Source organism: Perca flavescens, chromosome 2 (assembly GCF_004354835.1).
Source record: "Perca flavescens isolate YP-PL-M2 chromosome 2, PFLA_1.0, whole genome shotgun sequence".
In the NCBI taxonomy this organism is placed as follows: domain Eukaryota; kingdom Metazoa; phylum Chordata; class Actinopteri; order Perciformes; family Percidae; genus Perca; species Perca flavescens.
Genome location: NC_041332.1, coordinates 6118483 through 6132812, shown reverse-complemented (window position 1 = coordinate 6132812; position 14330 = coordinate 6118483). Strand labels below are relative to the sequence as shown.

Below are 14330 nucleotides of genomic sequence, written 5' to 3'. Positions count from 1 at the left end.
ACCAGTCGGGTCCCGTCGGGTTCAGGCAAAGATCTTCAGCTCTAGGCTATTGTACGTTATTTTATGTTGACTTTGCTGTATTTTGTTTAATCTGTTTTGCAGTGCCTTGGTTCATTCCCTACCTATCTATGTTAATATGAATTTATTTCTATTGTGAATATTTCCACAGTGAAAACGGTTTTGGGGCGGCCAACTGTGACGAGTTAATAAGGATGTAAGTTATATCTTCATGTAGTCTATGTGTTGCATGTAACATTACAACCTTTGGTAATTTGCCTTTTAAATGCAAGAAATTAAATGCAGGCACAGTTGGTAATGTTGAAAAGCTAACAAGATTTGAAAGTAGACATGCACGATACATTTCTTGGAAACAATAAAAAATAAATAAAAACGTACCTGTCCAACAGAAAGATGGCAAAGTGGCAACTTTTGCTGAGTTTTATCCTCCATTCTCCAATAGGCTTGCAGGAAAACTCTTTGATCTCAGGCTCGTTCACGGGAGAGGTAGAGTACGCGCAGCGGGGCAAGCAGGCATGTCATTGGTTATTTCCAGGCGGCTGCGAGGCAGTGATTGGCAGTCCATGAAATGGACTGCCAATCATCTATTGATTTGTGTACATGATCACGTTCATTTCGTTTTTTTTCGTGGTGGTAAGCACAAATTTTAAACTAATGTAAATTTAGTTCTTCTTTTCCTAAACACCCAGAGACCGCGGCCGTCTCCTGCGTGTGACGTGTCATTTCCCCGTTCTTCTTTTCCTAAACCCAACCTCAGTATAGATGCTTCCCATTACGTGCTCACCACCACAAACAAAACGAGATGAATGTGTCTGTGTAAACCAATTAAGAGATTAAAAATAACATGACCATTTCACGAACTGCCGTGAGACCGTGTTGAATTACAGCAGCTACAGATGACGGATCTTTTTGCATCTTTTTTCAGAGCCCTTAAGTTATTTATTGCTGTCGATGTGTAAAGACCATTTCAAACAATATATAAAAAGAGGATTTTTGGGGCACCATGTAGGCTACAGAGGCTCAGTCCTTTGCTGCATGTCGTTCCCTTTCATGTCAAGCTGTCCTATCAAATAAAGGCAATACATGCCAAAAAAAAAAAAGATTTATTTAAAAAATTATTTTCGTGAAATCATGTGAATGAATTGTTGATGTCTTCTGTTTCTTTGCAGGATCAGGCTCATCTTCCAGCCGCAGTGCAGCAATAAGAAAGCCTCTGACTACTTCGCTAAATGCCAGTAGTGCTGTAACTATCACTAGAAGGATTAACCTATAGGAGTGGTGATACGCCATCTATTAGTGGTGATTTATGACATAAATAAAGTCAAGCATGTTGCACTTGTTGTGTTTTTGTCATGGACCAACAGACCCTGTTGCTCTGGACGGAGACCAGTGAAGGCTATTAGAAGCACTTTTCCGTGATCACTAGCTTTACTGCGCAGCCTCCAACTGACAGAGACAACGTAAATGTGACGTGAGCAACCTGTCTGAAAGTTGTAAGTCTTCTGGTAGCTGTGCCAAAAGAAATCTCAATCATTCCCAATCTTACAGAGACAGAGACCGTAGATATATGTAAGGAGATAATATGGGCACAGGCTAATTATTGCTAACTAACATGCTAGTTAACATCAGTAATTAAACCTAAACAGCTAATGTAAGTCCAAACTGCCTGTGAGCTTCTCCTGTACTATATGGTAATTCCTCTACTATCGACAGTAAGTCACTTGGTTATGACACAATCGTTAGCCTATTTTTACAAAAGCGTCTGCTACGGAGCCATAACGTGAGGTACAAGGTAATGGAGCCTTTTATACATTGTCGTGTTTCTTTAGAAATGAAAAATGGACAAATAGAGTCTTTAAACGCTTCAGATGTAAAGTTATTCGCTGTCAAAGTGACGTCAAAATGAATGGGAGTCAATGTAATGCTAACGGCAGGTGATCACTTGTTAGCATCAAAATGGCGCCATAGGAGCTACGCATTCCAGACGCTCGCTTACCCCCATGATTTTTGTGTCTATGATCTAAAAATAAAATCTGCCATAAAGCATTGTGGGAAAAAGTGTCCCAATGTGGACAGATTAAGGAATTTCCTCCAAAATGTGCACGTTGATAATTATGATTGAAAGACTTTAAATTACTATTAACTATACTTTTGAATTAAATAAATGACTACTTTTACTATTACTTGCTATACATGTAAAGAAGACTCACAGATGTAAGGGACGGGAATGGAAATGAACAGGAAGGGGAAATAAAATAAAAAAATAAAAAAAGGACACAGTCCAGCGTTATTTATATTTTCTTTGGATCTTCTCCTCTAAGTTAAAACAAAACTGCAACACTCTCCCCTCCATATCTCAAAACTATTTTATTTATGACAAACGTGACAAAATGTTGAAGAAAAAAAAAAAAAAACAGCCACTATCTTATTTTTAATTGAGAGCTGTTGAACTGTTATTACAGCCATGAAATGAGAACAGACTGCTGATTTTGGTGAGACCACAACCACTATACAGAGCATTAAATCTGGGATTACAACAAGTTAGAGACCGTGCTCTCCCAAAGACGCCAGACTACCTCCCTTTGGCAGAAGATTTTCTCTTTATGTATAAGTTGTCAAGGTCAAGGTAAAATGTATCATCCCACAAGGGAAATTCATGTGGTCATTCATTTTGCACTCTTGTCACAACATATTCTCTAAACATATAGACACCACAGACAAATCAATAAACATGTATATAACAAAAAAGTAACAAGTACAATAGGAATGACAATAACAGAAGTCAACCATCACAATACAAAGAATAAACAATACTACAGAAATGACAAAGACAATCTGACATCTAATGTTTACGAAACATTAAGATAGCTAAAAATAAAAGAAAAAAAAAAAAAATATATATATATAAAAGTAACTAGGAGTGGTTGTCAAAAAAGGAAAATTGGATCTACCATCCAGTTAAAGTGCCAGTGCAGGATCAAAGTACTTGCGATGTGCAGGGTCATTAAACAGTCTGATCACTGTAGGCACAAATGATTTATTGTACCTTTCCGTTTTAATTCTCTGTTGTAAAATTCTACCAGTTGACCTATTGCTTCTCATAAATTTATGATGAAGAGGGTGAGTGGGGTCATTAAGGACTTGGTCGGTCTTTTTTAGGATAAGCTCATTGTACAGCTGAGTTGCTGACACCTGATCAAGTCCTATGATCTTACTGGCCATCTTGATCATACGCTGCAGTCTCTTTTGGTCCTTAACATGCATGTTACCAAACACGCAGATAAGGCCAAAAGACAGAACACTCTGGAGAATACTTTTATAAAACATTACAAAGATGTGTCTGTCTAGTCTAAAAGTGTTTAGTTTCCTAAGGAAAAACATCTGCTGGTGCATTTTCTTAGTTTTATTCAATGCACAGTCATTAAAAATTAATTTAGAGTCAATTTCAACTCCCAAATATTTATAGGTTGATACTCTCTCTACAAGTTCACCATTGGTCTTAGAAGGGGGGACTATAATTCTGTTTTTGCTAAAATCTATGACCATCTCTTTTGTTTTCTTCACATTTATTTCAAGAAAATTGTCAGAACACCACTGAGTGATACCCTGGAGTTCCCTCTGGAATTCATTCACAGAAGAAATGTCAGATTTTAAAAAACCAACCAATGCTGTATCGTCAGCATATTTAAAATAAGTGTAAGCTGAAGAGGAGGCTTGACAATTATTAGTGTACAATGTGTATAAAATAGGCGACAGAACGCACCCTTGTGGTGCCCCTGTGTTTATAGTTTTTAAGGATGATATACAAGAATTAAATCTGACTTGCTGACTGCGATCCGTCAAGAAGTTATAGATCCAAATAATCAATTAGGGATTTACTCCCAAATGCACCAATTTTTCCACCAACAGGTGGGGTTGGATTGTATTAAAAGCGCTGCTAAAGTCAATGAACACAATCTTGACCAGGCTCTTAGCATGCTCAAGGTGCTCATGAATGCTGTTAATCAAAAATAGCAGCGCATCCTCAACACCTCTCTCTGCACGATAAGCAAATTGATTTTGGTCTAAAAGAGGTGAGAGCTTATGGAGAAGTTCCTTTAAAATTATTTTTTCAAAACATTTCATAACTGTGGATGTAAGGGCAACAGGGCGCAGATCATTGAGTTCCTTAGGTCTATTGTTTTTAGGCACCGGCACTATTAAGGATTTTTTCCATAAACTGGGAACAACACCAGTGTCTAGTGACAGCTGGAACAACCTGTGAAAGGGCTGTGCCAGCTGATCAGAACACACCTTTATTGTCTTACAGCTGATACCATCAGGTCCACAAGCTTTGTGGGGGTTTACACGTCTAAAAGGAGATTTGACATCGTCCATAGAGATGTCAATATCCACACCTTTCATGTCTCATACTGCTGTAATGGCCTCATTCTGTTCTGCTTTAAAATCATAGATGTCAAATCTACAGTAAAAATCATTTAATTGATTTGCCATGTTAAAATCATTGTCTGCTACCATAGGGTGCTTCTTGGGCTTGTAACCTATAATAGATTGAACTCCCTGCCAGGCTCTTCTAACATCATTTTTTAAAAAGCTTTCTAATTCATGTTTGTATGCTGCTTTGCACTCATTGATCTTGCTTTTGATTTTTTTCTCTTCTCTACTTCCTCCTGATTTAAACAGACGTTTTTTCTCATTAAGAAACTGCTTTAACTCTGGAGTAACCCAGGGCTTATTATTAGGAAACATCTTAATAGTCTTTCGGGGATGATCATATCCTCACGTCATTGACGTTATCAGTCCCGTCAGTAACGACGTACCAGTCTGTGCACTCCAGGCAGTCCTGAAGAGTCTCCGTCGCAGTAGCAGACCAGCATTTAACCTCCACATTTTTCGCTTTCTCACTCCGTAGTCGGGACACATAGGAAGGCATCAGCTTAATCATATTATGGTCAGAGTTCCCTAAACCAGGCAAAGCCTTAGAATAAAAGGCATCCTGGATGTTTCCATAGCAATGGTCTAGGCAAGCTTCATTACGCGTAGAACAGGTGACATATTGTTGATACGTAGGAAAATGTTCCTTTAGGCTGCATAAATTAAAGTCACCCATCACAAAATTGGCTGCGTCGGGGGCCTCTTCCTCCGCTTTAGCTACAAGTTCCTGAATCATAGTGGCAGCAGCCAATGTGTCGGCTGAGGGCGCAATATACACAACAAACAGTCTGATTTGGTGTATTTCCCTCGGCAGATGATAAGGCCTTAGGCAGAGCGCTAGTAGTTCAATATCCTTCGTGCAGATCTGATGCTTCATCGTAATATGACCAGGATTACAATATTTATTGTTGATAAACGCACACACACCTCCACCTTTTCTTTTCCCGGAGTTCAGGTTACGATCCATCCTCACCAGCGTGTAGCCCTCTAGGTCGACCAGCGAGTCAGGATCCCCCTCAGTGAGCCAACTTTCTGTCAAGCAAATAAGGCAGGATTGCCTAACCGATATTCCGATATTCCGACGGATTGTCAACAATTATTAAAACAAACAAAACACAGCTGACAGAGCGTGCAGAAGACCGTGTCGCCGCTCGCGCATGCCCGTTATTCATGTGCCAGTGTGTATGCTGCTCTATTTAAACATGTATGCTCGTGGTTTATTTTTTATCCCAAAAACTAGCAAACAACATTAATTTACATTAATTTCACTGGTTCAAGAAAAATTTAATGGCAACATAATGTAAGTCAACTTTCCTGCTAATCACCATAAAATATATAACTTCCAAAAACTATACAGTATGTTGGAGCCATAATGTAACTTAAACATTTTTTGGTGACATGAATATATATGCAGTTTTATGTTTGATCACTGGGTGGAGCATTGTCACCAGAAATAAAGGTAATCAAAGGGAAAAGCAATCAGCTTTTCATTGTGTCAGTGTTGCATGTCAGCATAGACGGATTACGGCAGTGGTTCTCAAACTTTTTCGGTCATTCCCCACTTTGGACAAGGCGGAACTTTCAAGCCCCACCTGCCCCCATCGGCCCAACACAATGCTAGTGAAATACGCAACAAGCTTAAACTGTTCCAAATTATTGAACAACTAGTATCAGTACAGTAACAAGTTGTATCTAAATACAAACTAACAATCTACATCCAATAACAACAAGTTCAAAATTAATCGTGGCTGCAATGAGCCTGTTTTGCATTGCACAATTTCTCAAACTGGGGTTGCAGGCTTGATACTGCTACTCTCAAGTCATGCTCAATGTTCAGCTGAGATCTGTACTTTGTTTTCAGTGAAGCAACAGCTGAAAAGCCCATCTCACAGAGATATGATGTGGCATAATAATATAATATAATCCAATAATATAAGATATATTACACTGCATAATGAGCACTTTTACTTTTTGGTACTTTAAGTACAGTATATTTTATTTAAGCACAATGTTGAATGCAGGACTTGTAACTGACAATTTGTAACTCTACAACACTGTTTTTTTTTTTTACTTTTACTGAAATACATGATGTGAGTAAGTCTTCCATCTCTGAAATCACCAACAACAGTCATGCATGAATAGCTGCAGCTGTGTTTAACACTGAAAACACACAGCTCAGTACAGCATTTACTCAGGGCTCTTAAGTTTTAAGGACAGGCAGTGACAACTTTTGTTGAGGAAGTAACCTCCTTAAATGCACATATGACAATTATTCACCTCAATGATAAATTCATTAATTTTAATGAATTAATACACCCCTGGACTGTAATATTTCAGATGTGTTTTGAGCAAGATTTCTGCTCATGTTCAAAACTTTGCACATTCAAAATATATCTGTGTTCTCTGAGATTTGGAGGAGTCATGATATTTTGAGAAAAATAAAGTACCTAAAAAAAAAAAACCTATAAAATAATCTACCTGCACCATAGTCTGCTGTGCATTACGTGATTGCTGTGCTGATACGGTAGATCTCAGACCTTCTGACAGACTCAGAGCCCTGTTTGGGAACGTTTAGGGAAGTGTCTGTACGCTGCTCTATGCTTTTTTTCTCATTGGTTGTTGCGTTAAATCTTACCCAGATACAATAGTACTATTTTCTGATTGGCTATTGTATAGCTCCTTTCTTTATTTTTTGATTGGCTGATAAGTGGCAGGCTTGACTAAGAACTCCAGGGAAGACACGCTTGATTCCTGTCAGTTCCATAGTGAGAGCGGCGCACCAGAAAACTTCTGGGCGCTGCAGAATATTAAATATGTTATAAATAGTTTTTCCGCGTGAGAAATACAATGTGTGGCGGGAGTGCGTGACAGTCACGCTCAATGTGTGACACTTGAGAGCCCTGGTTTCCTTGCAGCTCTGCTACAGTAGCAGCGAACCTTTAACGTTACCTGCCGGTCACATCGTCTCTAAACGGTCCGCTCACAGTGAAGTCCTGCACGGATCAACAGATGTTAGAGTCCGGCGGCTGCTCGCTCTGTTTGTTAAGACGCACCGAGCAGATTAATGGAGCCGCTCGGTGTTTGACCAGCTAATAAGCCGTTAGCCTGTTATCTTGAACTTTGTCTGAAGGCGCCGAGTGGCCAGCCAGGCTCGACACACCGACACATTTCCGCACATCCTCCACTCAAAGTTTAACCGCTAACCCCCCCGGTACCGGTCAGAGAGGCGTGTTTTGTGTCTCGGTCCTCCGGTGCGTCCAGCGACGGGCGACGGTCAGTTTTTAATTAGCCTACATTGGTAACAGTTAATTTTGTTACGGTATGAACTTAATCCTAGGAAAGGCAAACAATATAAGACCTTTGACCTTTTTGGGAGGCCTTATTTGATCTTTAAGACTTTCCCAATGCTTTTAAGACCGTAAGGGTACCCTGACACACACACCGCTATCAATATCTCTAGTCTAGTGGAGATTCCCGGAACTTCCGGGACAGTTGGGATGTCTGGATAAGGATATAAAGGCATAAAAAGGAAAATTTCCTTCCGTTTGGCGCGCCCCTCCTGTCACGTCTCTATTCCCCACCAGTGGGGCGCGCCCCACACTTTGAGAACCGCTGGATTACGGCATGGGCAAAGTGGGCACGTGACCAGGGCCCTGACACTCCAGGGAGCACCCTAATGATCGGTTGAAATAAAATGTTACTATCATTGTGCGACGCCAATAATTCATTCACGGTACGAGGGGTATTGTTTATTTGTATTGAATTGGAAAGCAGAATGAAACTTACCTAAAAATGAAATGGACTATACTTAATTATATCCTAACTGTGCTACAGTGAGCATGCAGTCATTGAATAAACTGGTCACCACACTCAAAGTTATTTAACGTTTCTGACATTGGTTTATTGGCAGCCCCGAACACGTTCTCCCTTTCTCGCAAAGCATTGGCCTAATGTAGGTCTGGTTAAAAGACTCTACATAGTGGACATACGGGAGCGTGCCTATGTTCCCACATTTCTAAGATTTCTTTCAAAATTAGGCCCTATGTGCCAACATTTCCTTCTTCATAAATTTGTATCAAATTGTATCCCCCTTTTTCCCAATTTGGTAGCCATTACACCCAACCTATTATCCAGTAGCAATGGGCTACAGATGGAATGTAACCCTAATTTTAAGAAAAATCTTAGAAATGTGGGGACATAGGGCCTAATTTTCTGTGAAAAAAAATTCTTAGAAATGTGGGAACGTAGGGCTGTGGGATCATTGGGCTGACCCCGTACATACAGTTTAAAGACTTTTACAGTAAACTGTGCTTGCTGAGATATGTTGTTGTTGTTGTTGTTCGGACTTCTCACCACCAGAGGTCATACTTTTACTCTGTTACTGTGTTTCTCATCATCAGACAGGTCTTCGTTGTGTTGTACTTTGACAGACAATCAGTCGGTCGGTTTCCCACTTTGGTCCGGGCTGAAACATCTCACCAACACTTATGGCAGGTTTGGATCCTTGAGGGCCACCAACATCTTGACTATGTTGGTTTTCAGTGAAATATCTTGACAACTTTTTAATGGTTTGGAATGAAATTTGGTACAGATACTCATGGTGCCCAAAGACATAGCCTACTGACTGTAGTAATCATCTGACCTTTGTTCTATAGCACCCCCACCAGGTCAAAGTTGTCACTTGTCCTGTAAAATATCTCAACATCTAATTGATGGATTGGCACTTTTGGACCTTATCAGAGCCTTTTTTATAAAACAGCTACCTGTTGCTGATAGAAACACTGACCTTCAACCAGACAGTAAGTGTAACGTAAAAACTCAAACTACGAGCTAACGGAGGCTAAAAAGCTCTGTAGAGCTGCAGAGTTCAGTAATATTTACATACAGTAAGTACACAGACAACAAAGTTATTAAAAACACAACAAATATTGGAGTTATAATGTCTTTTTAATCACACATATTGGCGGCTGGCTTTGAGCTCTGGACACAGCTTGGCCTCCAGGTCTTCTATCTTTATCAACTCCACATCTCTGGAGCCGGAGAGGCTGGCGGCCCGGCTAATCTTGGTGAGCGTTTCCTCGTAGGGCGGAGGCAGGTAGACCATGACGTAGACCCCGTCCGACCCATCGGAGCTGGTGCTGGTGTGGCGCTCTGCGTTCCTGGTCAGGGGCGAGAGGATCTCGGCGCCCCTCTCTGCGTCCTGCAGGGCCAGAGCGATGATGTTGGCCAGGGTCAGTTTGCTGCGGGAACACTGGCGGTAAACCAAACCGACCAGGAGAACCAGCAGGAGGACGGAGAGGACCGGGACGACGACGTAGAGCACCAGCTCCGTCTTTCTATCCTCTCCCAGCTCGAACTCCTCCCAGCTGTTGCCCTGGAGATCAACGAAAAAGAGTTGAGTTAACCCTTGTGTTGTCCTTCCTGAAATTTACACTTTTTGTCACTTTTTTTCAATGTTTTTGAGGCATTTTTCAACGTTCAACTACCACCACTATACACTAACATCAACTTATTACTTATTACTCATTTTTTAAATGTACAGTCAATAAACCTCATTTAGTCTTCATGAAATAGAATAGTAAAACACCATTGAGCCTTCCGCACACTAACCCCCCAACACCCACCCCCAAATTCTTCTTGTCGGTTATTGGCTGGAACACCGTTTGTTATGTTTGGTGGTGCAGGTTGGCATAGTTTGTTTTTCTTGACGTTTGTGGAGCCTGGGCTGTCTACAGAGACCACGTTTTTTTTTTACACTGTGTTCAGGGGACAGGCACCTAGCGGATAGTGGGGAGATGTTTGCTGTATGTGATAAAAAATGTTCTAGCCTAAAATACGCATTTTCTAAGTTTCTACATCAGAAAATGTGGGTTTCTTTCAAGCAAATTGCCTGTAAATTTAACATTGGGTTGTTGCATACAACGCTCTTCTCAAGGAAAAATAAGGATCAGATCTCTCATAGAATTTGGGGTTTTATTAAATGTTACAGCATTTGAAAAACTATGGAATGGTTTCTAAACAGTATCCTGACTAAACTTTGACAGTCTGTGATTATCCACTCAATCATAACTACTTGTTGAAATAATAATCACTTTTTTTTAATTCAAAAATTAGGGATAATTTCATATAAATGAGGTTTATTGACCATGAATTTAAAAAAAAAAAAAAAAAAAGTACAACTAATGGGAATAAGTTGATGTTAGTTTGTTATCCGGAGGTAGTGAAAAAAAAGGCAGAAAAAAGCCACAGAAACCTAAAAAAAAGCTTCAAAAACCTCGGAAAAAGGGTTAACCCAGGAGGACAACAAGTTGCATGGTGGACAGGAAGACAACACAAAGGGTTAAAATGAGGCTTAAAGGACTCTAAAGTGAAAAAAGAAACATAAAGAGAAAACAAAATAAAAGGAAAGTCTCCTGCTAACACTTTACTATCTCCTTTTTTTGGTTCTCCATTAAAATGTTGTAAAAAATCATATTTATTGGTCCATTACAACATAGACAATGCACAGTTTTCCTTTCCTCGCTTGAGAAGTAAAGTCATTATAGAAGACTTACGGCACAATGTCTCAACCTTTTTTTTATTCATTCAATTCAATTCAATTCAACTTGATTTATAGTGTCAAATCATAACAAAAGTGATCTCAAGACACGTTACAGATAGACCACACTCAACAATACAAAACACTTTCAACAATTCAACAGTTGGAGAGTTGTCAGTTTGTCAGGGGACATTTTTATTCTGTTTTCAAGAATAAAGGGGGAACGGATACATGGATTCTACTGTACGGTATGTAAATAATGGCACATTTTAAACTTTTAGATTAAGAAAGAGTCCCGCACACTGACCATTACGCAAGCAATCGTAATGGTCAGTGTACAGGACTCTTTCTAAGCTCCTGATCTGCTACTATTGTTCACATCCTACGCACCTGCCCAACAAAAGTGGTGTGCAAAAAAAGTTAAACGTTAAACTTTAAACTTTTAGAAAAAAAAAAAATTCAACATATCAGCTTTAGAAATCTCCTTTAGCCACACAGAGTCAAATGTTGAGACACGTCTATGAGTATAAAAGCAGAGCATGGACTAAGATAAGACCAGAAGATAAGTCTGAGGAACTGTGAGATGATTAATGGGGCAGGAAAGAATAAAAAACAAAGTTCTCATACAGAAATTTGTATAGATTTTTTGGAATATTTCTCCATTTGTTTTTGTGTTTAATATCTTCGCCTCCTCAGCTTTAGCAGAAACAGTGGACTGATCCTTGCAAACACATAGTGTGGCCAAGCTTCATTCAATGGCACAGCATGTTATTTTAGATCGTTGTGAAGACTAGACCTAAGTCGGCTAAGATTACGAATATCTCCATTTTAAAATAAGTCTGCAGCTGTGTCTTGGGTTTAAAAGTTTCAATTGCTGTAAGCGCTGAAACCAGCAGAAACAAAACGTGAAAGGAACATTTTTCCTACTAATTTTGAATCCACATAAGTTTAGGTTGATTTTATGGATGAGAGGAGAATTTATTTTCAGATTTTCACCGCTGAACTTGGCCTGTACACACCTGCTCCTCCTGTGTGGATGGCGCTCCTGTCGCCCAGTCGTACGAGCCTCTGCCTGCCGGTCCAAACCGCATCCAGCTGCTGTCCCACAGCGCTCGCATGATGCTCAGGGGACGGACGGAGGTGGACGGGCCCACGGATGGACGGATGGAGAAATGTGCTTGTAGTGTGAATAGATGATCAACTAAAGCATCCAGTTGTTGGTCCAGTGGGGCAAAGGGAGGGAAGTATAAGGAGGGAGGGAGGGAGAGAGGGAGAGGTGGGTGGGGGGTGTTGGGAGTCAAGGTTAGGCGAGTTGTTGGGAAAGCCTGATGGGGGAGGAGGAGGGGGGATGAGTTAAGCAGCTGCTCACATGTCGACAAGTGCAGCAGAGCAACAGGATTCAGGCCAAAGATGAGAGTGTGTGTGTGTGTGTGTGTGTGTGTGTGTGTGTGTGTGTGTGTGTTCTTGTTTAACAATACTTGTGGGGTCTCGACAGCTTTGTGGGGCCAAAATGCTGGACCCCACAAGGTTAAAGGGCTGTTTGAGGGTTAAGACTTGGTTTTAGGATTAGGGTTAGAATTAGGTTATGGTTAGGGTGAGGGTTAAGGTTAGGCATTTAGTTGTGATGGTTAGGGTGAGGGTAAGGGTTAAGGTTAGGCATTTAGTTGTGATGGTTAAGGTTAGGGTAAGGGTTAAGGTTAGGCTTTTAGTTGTGATGGTTAAGGTTAGGGTAAGGGTTAAGGTCAGGCATTTAGTTGTGGTGGTTAGGGTTAGGGTAAGGGTTAAGGTTAGGCATTTAGTTGTGATGGTTAAGGTTAGGGTAAGGGTTAAGGTTAGGCTTTTAGTTGTGATGGTTAAGGTTAGGGTAAGGGGCTGCGGAATGCATTATGTCAATGACGGGTCCCCACAAAGATAGTGAGACGCACTAGTGTGTGTGTGTGCATGCACGCATGTGTGTGTGTGTGTGTGTGTGTGTGCATGCGCGCATGTGTGTGTGCGTGTGCGTGCGTATGTGTGTGTGTGTGTGTGTGTGTGTGTGTGTGTGTGTGTGTGTGTGTGTGTGTGTGTGTGTGTGTGTGTGCCGGCCGCCTCCTTACATTAATCCTCTCTGAAATGTTGCATGAGAGAGAAAAATACCAAAAATTATCTAAAATTGCAAAGAAATGTTATTTAAAACATAGTATTTGTTTGAGGGAGGACCCCTAAACCAAGGAGTCTACATCCACGACGTTCCACTTCTGGGATTGGTCCAGTGGCACCAGAAACATCTGCCGGATGTCCCGCTTACTAACGAGATATTTGTCACCTTCCGCTTTCTTTATGTTGTAATTTTAAGCTCAAGACGATTGTGATTGGTTTAAAGAAATGCTAATTAACTAAAGCACGTTTTTCTCCCATCACAGAGTGCTGTATGGACTAGCCAGACCCTCCTCCACAGCGCTGTGGAGCAAGGTCTGGCAATACAGACTAATCTCTAATCTCTCTCCCTAACCATAACTGCCTCCTCCTAGAGATGTTGTCCTTTTGTCCCTACTGCCACTCGCCTAATATTACATTACAGTTTTTCTCCATTGGTTTGGCTCATTTCTTGAAACAGAAATGACATTCTCAAAACAACATGGACAAACCTCTAAACCACTTGGCAATTGTTCACAACAGAATTGAAATTCTCATTAATTTCATCAAATTGCAAATGTCTTGGTTCATGTCTCAATGTCTCAGTATATCTTTGCAAATGATTAAGTACAGGTAGCCTACATTTAGCACAATTTCCAAGTGAATAGATCTAGTTGATCTAAACTGATTGTTGATTCTCAGTCTAATGGTTGTTCTCTCCAAAATGTGTCAGGGTCATTTCATTGTGTAAGTCATCACATGCACAATAGTCTGTTCAATTGTCAAAATTAGTCAAGAACATAATATTGACCTTAGAATATTGAAAAATTGATGACAGCAATTGACAGGTGAAACTAGAACTTGACTAACAAAAGACAAGTTTGACACATCTCAGATGACCGATCAAACAGTATGTTTAGTTACCTGACAGGTGCTGTCCATGATTGTGAATGCTGCCAAACATGTATATATAGAGCTTGACCATGCAGGACCAGTACTATTTCTGAACATAGAGGCACCTGGCCAAGTAAATGAACAAGGGCAACTGCCTGCTCGAGGAAGGGGAGGAGGGGTAAAGGGTGCGTGGTGGTGGAATAGGGGGAAGAGGCAGAGAAAACAGGTATGTAGTCAGTCAAAGATGGAATTAAATGTTGTACAGGACAGGACACTGTGCATATAGAGCAAGAAATATATTTATTTACTCATTTACCTATTCATTTAGTGT

General features: G+C 40.5%; 1 protein-coding gene across 1 annotated transcript; it reads right to left on the bottom strand.

The window, feature by feature from the left end:
• Positions 1 to 9403: 9403 nt before the first annotated feature.
• On the bottom strand, positions 9404 to 14054 carry smim28 (small integral membrane protein 28). Its single transcript, XM_028606373.1, has 3 exons — positions 14030 to 14054; positions 12010 to 12191; positions 9404 to 9826 (listed from the first exon to the last, which is right to left on the bottom strand). The coding sequence occupies exons 2-3, from the start codon at positions 12106 to 12108 to the stop codon at positions 9404 to 9406; spliced, it is 522 nt and encodes a 173-aa protein (XP_028462174.1). The 5' UTR covers positions 12109 to 12191; positions 14030 to 14054.
• Between the last annotated feature and the right edge of the window lie 276 nt (positions 14055 to 14330).